Raw genomic sequence first — 13,069 nt, 5'->3', positions numbered from 1 at the left:
ATGGGCATGAAGGCTCTAGTAGTCTGTTGTACCTCCTCTAACTTGGCCACAAGAGGTGCTATGGGCAGGCATGGAGGCATATTGGTTGACATTTGCTGTAACCAAGACTCTAGATTGTGCAAACCTGTAGGCTGTTGAAGTTCGTGTCCCAGATGGTCCCATACATGTTCTCCTGGCGATACATTTGGCGACCGGTGCAGGCCATGGAAGGGTTACAATGTTGTGGAAACATTCCTGTGATGCCCTTGCTGCGTGCGACCAAACATTATCCTACTGGAAAATGCCTCTTAGAAGCCCTGCCATGGGCAATACACGTAATGGGCGCCGTGAGACCAAATGTCCTTCAGCCAAGCCCCTGGAAATGGTTTTGAGCGACAGGTGGTGCCATTGTTACAACCCTATCTCTGGACGGTGCACAACAATACAGTTGGATTTGATCGTGCTTGTTGGACAATCAAGGCAATCCTCTCTCCTGGTGGTCTGTCAAGGCCGTCCTGAGCCCAGTCACCTTGGGGCACACACATTCACTGATCCCAACACCTCCTAACAGTCTGGTCAGAATGGCCCAGATGGTGAGCAATTTGTTGATATGACCATCCAGCTTCTAACATCCCAATAATGCGCCCCTCTCAAACTCTGTTAACTGGGCAAAATCTCTTTTCTGCGTCGTAGAGGCGTCTGGTGGTCAACAAGCTCTACACAAGCGGAAGAAGAGGTCACTACACACAAGGAGCCTCTAAGGACCTTTTATATGCAAAGTATGGAAGCACTTTTAGGGTCTTAGATGACAAGACCATTCATCTAATCACCACAACTCTTATCATTTGCATATCTACCTGAGATGTAACTGCATGCCGAGGTTGGGAGCAAAATTATAACTAGGTGGCTCGTTTTTCTTTTCGTTTTAAAAAGCGTGTAATTAAAGGCTATGGACACCTTTGGTGGGCAACATTTTCCTCACTTAAATGCACGTATTTTGGGCAGTTAATTTTTGCAATAGAGTTTCATTAAAATATGTTATATTCTTTGACTTCTGCAGCTTCTTCATATCACTGTATATACACACTGCAGTCTTGGGACGATTTTACACGATATGATTGTCAGGCGCTTAAAGGGGTTGTTTCGCAGCAGCAAGTGGTGTTATACACTTCTGTATGGCCATATTAATGCACTTTGTAATATACATCGTGCATTAATTATGAGCCATACAGAAGTTATTCACTTACCTGCTCCGTTGCTAGCGTCCCCGTCGCCATGGATCCGTCTAAATTCGCTGTCTTCTGGCGTTTTTAGACGCGCTTGCGCAGTCCGGTCTTCTACCTGGTGAATGGGGCCGCTCGTGCCAGAGAGCTGGTCCCGCGTCATCATCGTAGCTCCGCCCCGTCATGTGTGCCGATTCCAGCCAATCAGGAGGCTGGAATCGGCAATGGACCGCACAGAGCCCACAGTGTACCATGGGAGAAGACCCGCGGTGCATCGTGGGTGAAGATCCCAGCGGCCATCTTGGAGAAGGAAGAAAGAAGTCGTCGCAGAGCGGGGATTCGGGTAAGTAATATATATATTTTCTTTTTAACCCATCCCTTGGGTTTGTCTCGCGCCGAACGGGGGGCCTATTAAAAAAAAAAAAAAAAAACGTTTCGGCGGGCGAGACAACCCCTTTAAGTCATCCCAGCGATTATCGCTTCTGTGCTTTCACACAATAACCGTTCACAGTAAACAAGCAGTCATTCGTAGATGAAAGTTTACCTGTTTACACAGGCCGATCGTCGTCTGACTTTAATGCCTGCCTAAACTGAATGAGCGAACGAGTTCTTGTCTGTCACTCAGTCGTTGGCAGAGTTTATACTGAACGATTATCTTTCAAATTTTGCTCTCCAGGGTGTCCATAGCCAGAAGAGACTATTATACAAGTTACTAAAGCAATCAATTCCAATTAACAGAAAATGTATTCCACAGGTCCTAACAGACCAAGAAAACAAAGCGAGGCAGTCATTACATGGGTCCAGCCGCTGCTGCATGTACATATTTCAGCTGAGTTCATATCAGTCGGGAAAGCAAGGTATAATTGTACAGCACACATTTGCAAAGCTCTACCAGTCTGCATGACCAAGGTAGCGAGATCCACACAGATCACTATAGTGTTTAGTAGATGCAGTTGTTGCATCTATTACTGACATATGGAACCAGCCTTATTCACACCACCCGTATGTACCCAGCTGACTGCATAAGGGTGATGTCACATACTGCATTTTTAGAAGGAAAAACATCACTGTTTTAAGGCGTTTTTCAGAGGGAAAAAAAAAAAAAAAAAAAGACTTGGACACAGTATTCCAGATGAGGTCTGGCTAAGGAAGAGTAGAGGGGGAGAATGACCTCACGTGATCTAGACTCTATGCTTCTCTTTATACATCCCAGAATTGTGTTTGCCTTTTTGGCTGCTGCATCACATTGTTGACTCATGTTCAGTCTGTGATCCATTAGTATACCCAAGTCTTTTTCACATGTGCTGCTGCTTAGCCCAATTCCTCCCATTCTATATGTGCTTTCTTCATTTTTCTTGCTCAGATGTAGGACTTTGCATTTCTCCTTGTTAAATACCATTCTGTTAGTTGCTGCCCACTGTTCAAGGTTGTCTAGATCTTTTTGAATACTCTGTCTTTTCTAGTGTCGGCTATCTCTGCTAGCTTTAGATCATCTCCAAATTTGATAAGTTTCCCCTCAATTCCTCCTCCAGATCATTTTGGGCCTGGGACAGAGCCTTGTGGTACTCCACTTGAATCATTCTTCCACTCAGATGTGCAGCCATTTACGCCCACGCTTTGAGTATGATTACTCAGCCAGTTGTGAATCCACCTAACGGTTGCCTTGTCAATCCAATATTTGGTCATTTTTCCAATAAGTATGGTATGAGATAATTTGTCAAAGGCTTTACTAAAGTCAAGATATACCATATCTACCACATATCCCTGATCAGCCCAGTCTGTGATTCTGTCCTAGAAGGAAATTAGATTAGTCTGGCATGATTTGTTTGCTATAAACCCATGATGACTCTGAACAAAAGTATTAAACAGCATGTATGCAAGTACTTGGATGAGAATGGAGTAATTAATCAAAGATCTTTCTCGATAAAGAAGTCAAGCTCACAGGCCTGTGTTTTCCTGGATCCAAGTTTTTTTTTTTTTCATAAAGGAGGACGACAATCTTCTGGGACTTCTCTTCTGCTCCAGGAATTTTCAAAGATTATGGCGAGCGGTTCTGCAATTACCTCCGCTGCTTCCTTTAGGTGCGTGTGTTTGTTTGAATGAAGCTATACTGTGGGCCAGAATACCGATAAGAAGGGTCTGTCTATATCAAGTATAGGTAGAGAGTATGTAGAGGTGTGTGTGTGGTGGGGAAGGGGTAACAAGGAGCTTTGTGCAATTAGATTTGAATAGATATTTTAGTTCAAAGGCGACACTTTAGGTAAACATGTACACAAAAGTTACATACCTGGTTAGTATTCTACTTCTGTACACTCGCGGTCTTTGGGCTTCACTCTCTGCTCTTTGACCGTCTTCTGCCACGACTCCTGGATCTAGAACGACTCCTGCTCTTTCTGCTAGGACTTCTGGATCTAGAACGACTCCTGCTCTTTCTGCCATGACTTCTGGATCTAGAACGACTCCTGCTCTTTCTGCCACGACTTCTGGATCTAGAACGACTCCTGCTCTTCCTGCCACGGCTTTTTGATCTAGAACGACTCCTGCTCTTTCTGCCACGACTTTTTGATCTAGAACGACTCCTGCTCTTTCTGCCACGACTTTTTGATCTAGAACGACTCCTGCTCTTTCTGCCACGACTTTTTGATCTAGAACGACTCCTGCTCTTTTTGCCACGACTTTTTGATCTAGAACGACTCCTGCTCTTTCTGCCACGACTTTTTGATCTAGAACGACTCCTGCTCTTTTTGCCACGACTTTTTGATCTAGAACGACTCCTGCTCTTTTTGCCACGACTTTTTGATCTAGAACGACTCCTGCTCTTTCTGCCACGACTTTTTGATCTAGATGAACTTTTGCTTCTTTTGCTTCTGGACCTAGAAGAACTTCGGCTGCGACTTTTATGCTTGCGTTTTTTTCTGCTCTTGCTACGAAACCTTCTCTGGCTTCTCGACCGGTGTGAGCGATGTTTCTTCTTTTTTTTGTGGTGACTCCTTTTTCTTCTGCTAGAATCACCATTCCTTCTAGAGTCTGGGCTGGGGCTGTACCACCTCCTGGACACTCCATGATCTTCATATCGGCTTGACCAATCCCTCCTCTCACTTAGGACACTCCAATCTGGTGACACATTTATGTCTCTGTTTGCCTCCCAAAATTCATTATTTGGATTCCTGAAGACATGGAGGAAGTTGCAATTCTTGCCACGAGGACATTTTTGCCTTTCAAATAACCCTAAGAAAAAAGGAAAAGAAAGCTTGCTAATAACCTTCCAAGAGTGATACATTCTAAAGATTATTATGATCAAGATGTACTAGCTGTTCTAACACCGGCAACGCGATATTTGATTATAGTTCTCGTAAGTGGTAAAAATAGTCAAGTGGCATATAGTGTAATGGCGGTCTTTGTGATGTAAGTAAGCAAACTTGAACTATTTAGCCACAAATGCAATGTATGTAGCGGGCTTGGCTCCATACAAACCCTGCTGCTGGTGTGCGAACATATTCGTGCTTAAGGCCTCCCTCACACAGGGAGTTTGCAGAAACGCAGCGTTTTTCAACGCTGCGTTTACTGCAGATCCCGCCCCGTTTCAGCAGCGCTGGCATACTTTATGCCAGCGTTTTGGCTGCTTTTTCAGGTCGGCTGAAAACGCAGCCAAGGATGCTGAAAGGAAAAAAAAAAAAAAAAGTAATACTCACCTAGCCGCTGCAGTCCGGGTCGCGGCCGCTGGTCTCTGCCGCTGATCCAGGCTTCCTCTGCACTCACAAGTCTATTGCCGTGGGCCAGGTTTGAGAACCCCGCCTCCGGCAATAGAGTGCTGTGATTGGTTATCGGCCCGCTCGATGTCCAATCACAGCCCTTAATTGACTGTCTCAGCCAATCAGCGCCGGCAAGCTATGATTGGCTGAGACCGTCAATGAAGGGCTGTGATTGGGCATCGAGCAAGCGCCGACAACCAATCACAACACTCTATTGCTGGAGGGCGGGGTTCTCAAACCTGGCCCACGGCAATAGACTTGTGAGTGCAAAGGAGGCCCGGATCAGCGGCAGAGACCAGCGGCCGCGACCCGGACTGCAGCGGCTAGGTGAGTATTGATTTTTTTTTTCTCTACCTAGCTGGGACTGATTTTCGGGGTAGGGCTTCTATTGCAAGCCCTCACCCCGAAAATCGGCGAGCGGTTAACGCTGCCAAAAACACGGCACCAAGTGTTGCTGCGTTTTCAGCAGTGCTAAAACCTCTGCCCATTCATTTTAATGGGCGACACAGGGCTGAAAACGCCCAAAAATAGAACTTGCATCGCTGTCAAAGCGCAGCGTTTTCAGCCCTGTGTGAGCAGCCCCATTGAAATGAATGGGAGTGTTGTACAACGTTTAGCACTGGGCTGAAAAGGCAGCGCTAAACGCTGTACAAAACACCCTGTGTGAGGGAGGCCTAAGTGTCAAGTGGTTGAAGACTCTTTAAACCAAATTTTCAGTCAATAGCATACCCTTCATTAATGTACCCGACTGTAGGAAAACCATTTTTTACCCTTGCTAAAATTAAGACCTTCCCACACTATGACATCACTGTATGCCCGTTAGGCAGTTAAATTGCTTGCCCTGTCAAGCTAATAGCATGTACACAGTTCATAGATGTAATAGGGCTGCTTTACACACATAGTGAAGGGTAAATTAAGATTGTCGTTTCATACGCCTATATTAATCCAAAGTGCACTGGATTGAGGTCCACCAAATTTCTTTGGAGGCACAGAGAGCTGTATGGCAGTGCCGGAGATGGTAGGAGGAGATCAGGAGGACAGAGAGCAGAGAAAACTACTATTACAGAGGGCTTGGATTCACTAAAGCACCATGAATTCTTTGCTCTTAGCTGTGAGGGGGACAGTATCAGCAACTACTCAAGCAGATTTATGAAATCATCTAAAACAAGAACTGTCTTTGTTGCCTATAGCAACCAATCACAGTGCAGCATATTTTCAAAAGTGGGGAGGAGAATCAAAACTGGAAAGAAAAAAAGAGGAAGAGGAGGGGAGTGTCCTTAAAAGGTTAAACAACATTTTACAAAAGAAAGGACTATAGTCAGACAATTTACCAAATGGTTCCCAGGGTATGTGACAGTCACTGTTTTAGAATATAATGGCGCTTTAGTGACCCTTAGTAACTTACCGCATATAGCAGACTTCCATCTTGTGACAGGTGACAATTCGCACTGAAGCTGGCGGCCTGCATACCAACGTCCATTGAACTGTGAAAGGGCCTGCAAACATTCTTCTTCCCTAGAACAGGGAGAATAAGATCACATACAGAATTGTACAGGTAACACAAGCACCCAGTATGTGGCAGTCCTGGTCATAATCACAGTCCCAAAGGGTGGGGGGGGGGGGGGAGGGGGGAGAGAGACTCTTTAGTAGAGTCATTTTTGCAGGAACAACAAAAATAAAAATCTACTAGTTGACCTGTTGGGTAAAAGTTCTCCAATAGTGTAACTAATTTTGTGAAAATTGGGGAGCTTGCTAGAAAGAGACGTTCTTTGCAAAAGATGGTGTAAGATTTTAGTGAGGATTAAAAGAAAAAATTAAGCGGATGCAAATGGGAGAGTCAATTCAAACCAAATAAAAAAAGGAGATTTAAAAATTTCCCCCCTTAGTGACTGCCAATTTGTGCATTTACAGTGGGGCCTTATACAGGGTGGGCCACGGAAAAGTAGCCACACACTCATAAAAGCTGTCTTTGTTGCCCAAAGCAACCAATCCTAGCGCAGCTTTCATTTTACCTCAGCAGTATAAAAAAATTAAAGCTAAACTGATTGGTTGCTATGAACGAACAACAAAGCGATTTAGACAGCTTTCATAAGAGTGTGGTGCTTACAAGCATGTAAGGCTACAAAAGTATAAAAGTAAAAAAAAAAAAAAAAAATCAATCAATCAAGCTTAAAGGGGTTGTCCCGCGCCGAAACGGGTTTTTTTTCCTGATTGGCTGGAATCGGCACGTGACGGGGCGGAGCTACACGGAGCTACACGGAGCCCCATTCAGAAAAGAAGAAGACCCGGACTGCGCAAGCGCGGCTAATTTGGCCATCGGAGGGCGAAAATTAGTCGGCACCATGGAGACGAGGACGCCAGCAACGGAGCAGGTAAGTATAAAACTTTTTATAACTTCTGTATGGCTCATAATTAATGCACAATGTACATTACAAAGTGCATTAATATGGCCATACAGAAGTGTATAGACCCACTTGCTGCCTCGGGACAACCCCTTTAATAAAAAATCCCTAGTTTAAAAAAAAACTATTTTTCTCCAACAAAAGTGGTGCTCATAATGAAAGTGCTAGTCCTCTGTATTAGAAACACGCTCCTAAGTCAGCTACAGCATGCAGCGGATGGCCAGTATTCCTGACTCAGAACCGCATCTCCTGTGAGCTCACAGCTTTAGTTTACGGGGCTCATGGGATATGACAGTCTCTTAAGTTTAGCTGGGAGGTCCTGAGAGGACAGAACATATTCAAGTTCACACAAGGGTGAACCCTACAGCTTCCCAGGTCACTGTGGGCAGCTTCAACATGATCCTTCTGAAATCAAAGTAAACGTTTGAAGAGTACCTGTGAGCACTTCTATCAAACCTGTTTAGTAAATACATGTGTTCCCCATGAAAAAATGCTGGATCATCTTTTCTTATAGCTCTGCTTTGTGCTGTTCCTCTGTTACTCCTCCAATACATTTATGAATAAACAACTGGGTGTTACCATTCCCTTTGTCAAAGGGGTGTGTCCCTACCCAGTCTGATAAGGTCAGCACTGACAATGTCACCCTGTGTAAGACCACCCCACCAAACTGGTAACACCCAGCTGCTAACTTATTCATAAAGGTTTTCAGCAGACACAATAGGGTGCAGAGTTTTAAGAAAGGATAAACCCAATTGTTATTTCATGAGGAGCTCCATTATTTACTACAACGGACACATCAACAGTGGCGACACCAATAAGCAACAAGAATGGAATACTTACGTCTGATACTGGACGTAGACGTTTCCTCTTAAATGTGGTTCAAAATTACAGCCAACCTAGAAAAAAGGAAAAATGTACAAATGCACCTTATAGATCATACAAGACCTGAACCTACAACGTTCTCACATGCTGGCAGTGTCGCCGCGGCAGGAAGGGGAGAGAGTTTCTAGCTGTGCTGCTATGGAGAACCCTGTCATTATACAGCGTGTCAAGTAGGATTCACTAGAATGGTACATCTGGACCAAGGTAAAAGTTACAGCAGCGGCATCTCAAGGTTTCCCCTCTAAAGGGGGGAAAAAAGCTTAAAGGGGTTGTCCCGCGCCGAAACGTTTTTTTTTGTTTTTTTTCAATAGCCCCCCCGTTCGGCGCGAGACAAACCCAATGCAGGGGTTAAAAAAAAGAAAACGGCATAGTGCTTACCTGAATCCCCGCGCTCCGGTGACTTCTTACTTACCTGCTGAAGATGGCCGCCGGGATCTTCTCCCTCGGTGGACCGCAGGTCTTCTGTGCGGTCCATTGCCGATTCCAGCCTCCTGATTGGCTGGAATCGGCACGTGACGGGGCGGAGCTACAAGGAGCTGCTCTCCGGCACGAGCGGCCCCATTCAGAAAAGAAGAAGACCCGGACTGCGCAAGCGCGTCTAATCCGGCGATTAGACGCTGAAAATTAGACGGCACCATGGAGACGGGGACGCCAGCAACGGAACAGGTAAGTGAATAACTTCTGTATGGCTCATAATTAATGCACAATGTACATTACAAAGTGCATTAATATGGCCATACAGAAGTGTATAACCCCACTTGCTTTCGCGGGACAACCCCTTTAAGCATTTTGCCGAAGTACTAATGAACACCCGCATTTATCAGTGTGTGTTTTTTGTGCATGCAGTTCGCGATAGATGCTGGAGGAGCCCACGATGGAATGCGAATGTGGCACACTCCGTTAAGACAGGGCAATCCACTGCCTTGTCAGTGTGCGTTATACTCCTGTATGGTGTGGCACACTTACTGTCATCTTGGTGTCAGTTCATACTGTGCAGATTAGGTTTGTCAGCAGTCACGCTGCCCCATCTTGGGTTGAGTTGAGTGGCTGCCCATTAGGCTCCTCTATATTGCAATCTGACTTGTTGCATGCTACTAGGGTATATGGTGATTGAGCCTTCCCTGCAGTACAGATCTTGTATCTGGCTTCCTTTCCTGTGAGCTGACTCTTTAAAGAGGTATTCCCATCTTAGACTTTTGTGGAATATCCACAGGATATGCCGTTAACGTTTAAGAGATGCCAGTCCTAGACTTGCACCCATCTCTAGAATGGGGGAGTAGTCACCTGACCCAACCAAGCATAGATCAAATAGTGAGGTGGCTGCACAAATGCACGGCCCTCTCCATTCACTTCTATGGAATCATTGCTTGACTGATTAACTTAGAGCGCTGGATTTGGAGTCAAAATCCACACCAGCGTTTTTGATGCGGAAATTCAGATTGTGCAAAAAAATCCACAGCATTTCCGCCATATGTGAATATACCCTAAACAGGTTGTCCAGTTACGAGACGTTTCCTCTATAGATCTAGCTGCGCAAAAATAATGAAAGGAGCTGTACTTGCCCGTCCTAAGCTGCCGTGATCCAGCCCAGCAACCCCACTGTGATCGAATGTTTGTTGTGGAGGAGGAATAGATCACCAGATGTCACCTGACTGCTGTAGCCAAATCAGAGGCTGCAGCATCAGTGATCAGGTGACATGGTCATACTCTGCAATTCTGGGACCACGGTGGGACTGCATTGCAGAGGCCAAGGACAGGCAAGACAGCGCCTTTTGTTATTTTTAGCACAGCTGGACCCATAGAGGAAATGTTGTCCGGTAACTGGACAGTCCCTTTAAATGGGTATTCCCAGCTCAGATATTAATGGTATATCCAACAGGATAGGTCATAAATGTATGATAGATATGGGTCACACCTATATGAAGAATGAGGATCCCTCCCTTTACTAGAAAACACACAGTGCTCCACTCTCTCATTGCACTGCTATGGGAGTTACGGAAACAGACAAGCACGCCTGCATGGCTATTTCCATAACTAATATAGAAGAGGAGGGCGCTGCGCACAATCGCAACCACTTTATTTATTCTATGCCTGGTCATGGCTACCTTACCAGGTGGGCGTGCAAGTCCTGCCCTCCAAGCATGGACCAGCACCTATTAGACATGTGTCATATCCAGTAAGTTGGGAATACCCCATTAAGATCAAAACACAACATTACGACACGTCCCGTTAGAATTGCTCCTTGCACGTGATAAAGACGGTCGAAGCACACAGCAACGTGCAGGAAACCAGAAGGTGCCGTCACACAGCGGTAATTTGTGTCTTTTATTATATGTGTAGGGTTCTGCCTACAATCCAAGGACGATATTGGATTTTCATCCACAAGTATAATCGACCTATCATGTGTGTAAATACATCCTCCAAAAATAAAAGGTTGTCATAACAAAAGACAATCACTTCCCGCTTACCTTGAACTGGATGACCTTTCCCACATTCTTAAATTCGGGTACAACATCATCATAGAAGTCTAAAAACTGCTGGTAGATTTCATCGTCTCCATATTCTAGACTGGCGTCTGTGTCGTAGTCGTCCCATCGACACTGCTCCATCCCGAGCATCACAAACATGCCACGAACAAGCAGAGTCTGGCTGGAGGAAGGGTAGCAATGGTTGCGGGAACACCTATGTAGTTACAGGAAATAGAAAACACATGCTATCATTTATACAGCAGCATGCACAAGCATTTAAAGGGGTTTTAAAGGCAAACACTATTGATGACCTATGCTCAGGAGAGAACATCAATAGTTGATCAGCTGGGGTCCGTCGCTCAAAATTTCCAGCTGATCAGTTGTTCAGGTGCCTGCTGTCACCGACAAAGCACGGGGTATGGAGTGGAAGCAGTTAGCGCTGACCCCTGTGTAGTGGCTGGTGCTGGTAATTTCAGGCATAGCGGTCATTAATTCTAATAAGCGCTGCACCTGCAATTACCAGCACCAGCCACAACACAGGGGTCAGCGCTAACCACTTCAACTCCATACCCTGATCTGCCAGGGGTCCTGAGTGGTGGACCCCAGCCGATAACCAACTGATGATCTATCCTGAGGGTAAGTCATCAATAGTATTTGCATGGAAAACCCTCTTACAAGTGCTTGCTGCCAGCAAAGGCAAGTAGTATACATATGATACGATCAGCCACATGGGGCCATTTTTTTTAAGTTCATTACTTGTTCCTTCACTTGTTGCTTTAGTAGAGACTACAGCAAGGACAGTAAAGAATAGAATATATGATACGGACCTAAATCCTTGTTCTGCTGCAGGTAATATAAACCATTAGTGCCATAGAGAACATTAAAGCAATACAATTATAATAAAAGGTCCTTCCACCCCTCTGAAGCAACCCCAGTGCAGGAACGTGAACCTGTAACATCCCATTATCATTATCTCAAGCCCACGTCTGCAGTCGTACCTGTCGCCAAACCTACACGCTCCGGTTTTTAGGTAAAACGGGCAGTTGGCGCGATCCTTTTCTGTGCCGTATCCTTTTGGTGCCTCCGGATTGTGACTCACAACACCGTTTTCTAGCTGCAATAAACCACATACATTATCCATCAATGTCATAGCCAAGCAATTCTTCTATAGTGGGCTATACAAAGTAGCCCAGCACCAGTCTCTTATGAAAGCGGTCTATAAATGAATAAATGTTCATTTTTGTATTACCGGATTACTCCCAGAGTAATCTGTGATGTCAGAGTGGATCATGTGACCTGCTGGAGTGCGAAGTGCTTATGATCCAGCTAACGCAATCATGAACAGCCTGTAGAGCGAGGATCTCCTTCAACCCACTCCCAAAAATCCCATGAGGTGGATGCTAAATTTCCAGATTTTAGACAGCTTTCATAAGAACGTGGTGTTGGGCTACCTTTCTGTGGCCCTCCATATATATGCGCGCACGCACACAAGCTATAGGCTACAATGCACTTTAGGAGTTCTCTTCAACCCCCTTTAAAAGGCGTTTTCTTGGACCGAAATATTAATGGGCTATCCTCAGTATAGGTCTTCAATATCAGATGGGTGGAGGTCCACCACTGCGGAACCATGCCAGTCACTTGGCTGAAGTAGCTGCAGTGCTTCGGTTAGTGCTGTGGCCACTTTTCAGGTTTGTGATGTTACATTCATCAGTCAAATGGTCGGATAGCAGCTCAGTCCAATTTAAGTAACTAGGACCAAGATGCTATACCAGGCACAGCAGCTATGAAACGTACAGCGCTGTGCCTGGTATTGAATGAAGTGGCCAGTTCAGACAGCTGATCGGCATGGGCACAGATTCGTGGACCCCCACCAGTCTTGTATTATTGATCTATCCTGAGGATAGGTCAATCTTAGGGTACTTCAGGAGCTGAAGCGCCCACTAGTTGCCCCAACCACTATCGCTCCTTGGCTTTCACACAGGAGCAATAATCGCTCCCTGAATGGCGTCAGAGTGTGCAGGTATTCTCTTCCGGCCATCCGTCTCTATTCATCGTTTACAGGCAGTCATTCAAACACATGACTTCCTGTTTACTGTGAATGGAAGTGAGCGGCCAGAGCGATCATCGGCCCGGTAAAGCTCCATTCGCTGAGCGGCAATCGCTCCTGTGTGAGAGCAGAGGAGCCATCTTCGCTGGGACAATGTCAGACTCTTCCACATCAACAATCGTCCCAGATAAAAGGGTCCTTAGTCCTGGAAATATCCTTTAAGTTTGCCATAAAATATAGATTCTGGATGACTAAAGAGGCCGATTCAGACCGCTCTGAGCGAACAATCAGAAACTATTTCTGACATGAATCACTG

At 45.4% G+C, this 13,069-nt stretch overlaps 1 protein-coding gene across 1 annotated transcript in view; it reads right to left on the bottom strand.

Annotated features, from left to right (window-relative positions):
• The window catches only part of ZRSR2 (zinc finger CCCH-type, RNA binding motif and serine/arginine rich 2), a 32,882-nt gene that overhangs the window by 5,218 nt on the left and 14,595 nt on the right, over window positions 1-13,069 (bottom strand). The window contains exons 7-11 of the mRNA XM_066599467.1: window positions 11,705-11,820; window positions 10,707-10,920; window positions 8,197-8,252; window positions 6,360-6,469; window positions 3,490-4,430 (exon numbers count right to left, since the gene is read on the bottom strand). Coding sequence (XP_066455564.1) covers window positions 3,532-4,430; window positions 6,360-6,469; window positions 8,197-8,252; window positions 10,707-10,920; window positions 11,705-11,820 — 1,395 coding nt within the window. The 3' untranslated portion in view covers window positions 3,490-3,531. The remainder of the gene's footprint in view (window positions 1-3,489; window positions 4,431-6,359; window positions 6,470-8,196; window positions 8,253-10,706; window positions 10,921-11,704; window positions 11,821-13,069) is intronic.

This window comes from Eleutherodactylus coqui, chromosome 4 (genome assembly GCF_035609145.1).
Source record: "Eleutherodactylus coqui strain aEleCoq1 chromosome 4, aEleCoq1.hap1, whole genome shotgun sequence".
In the NCBI taxonomy this organism is placed as follows: domain Eukaryota; kingdom Metazoa; phylum Chordata; class Amphibia; order Anura; family Eleutherodactylidae; genus Eleutherodactylus; species Eleutherodactylus coqui.
The sequence above is the reverse complement of the archived record's forward strand: the minus strand, read 5'-3'. Positions and strand labels throughout refer to the sequence as shown.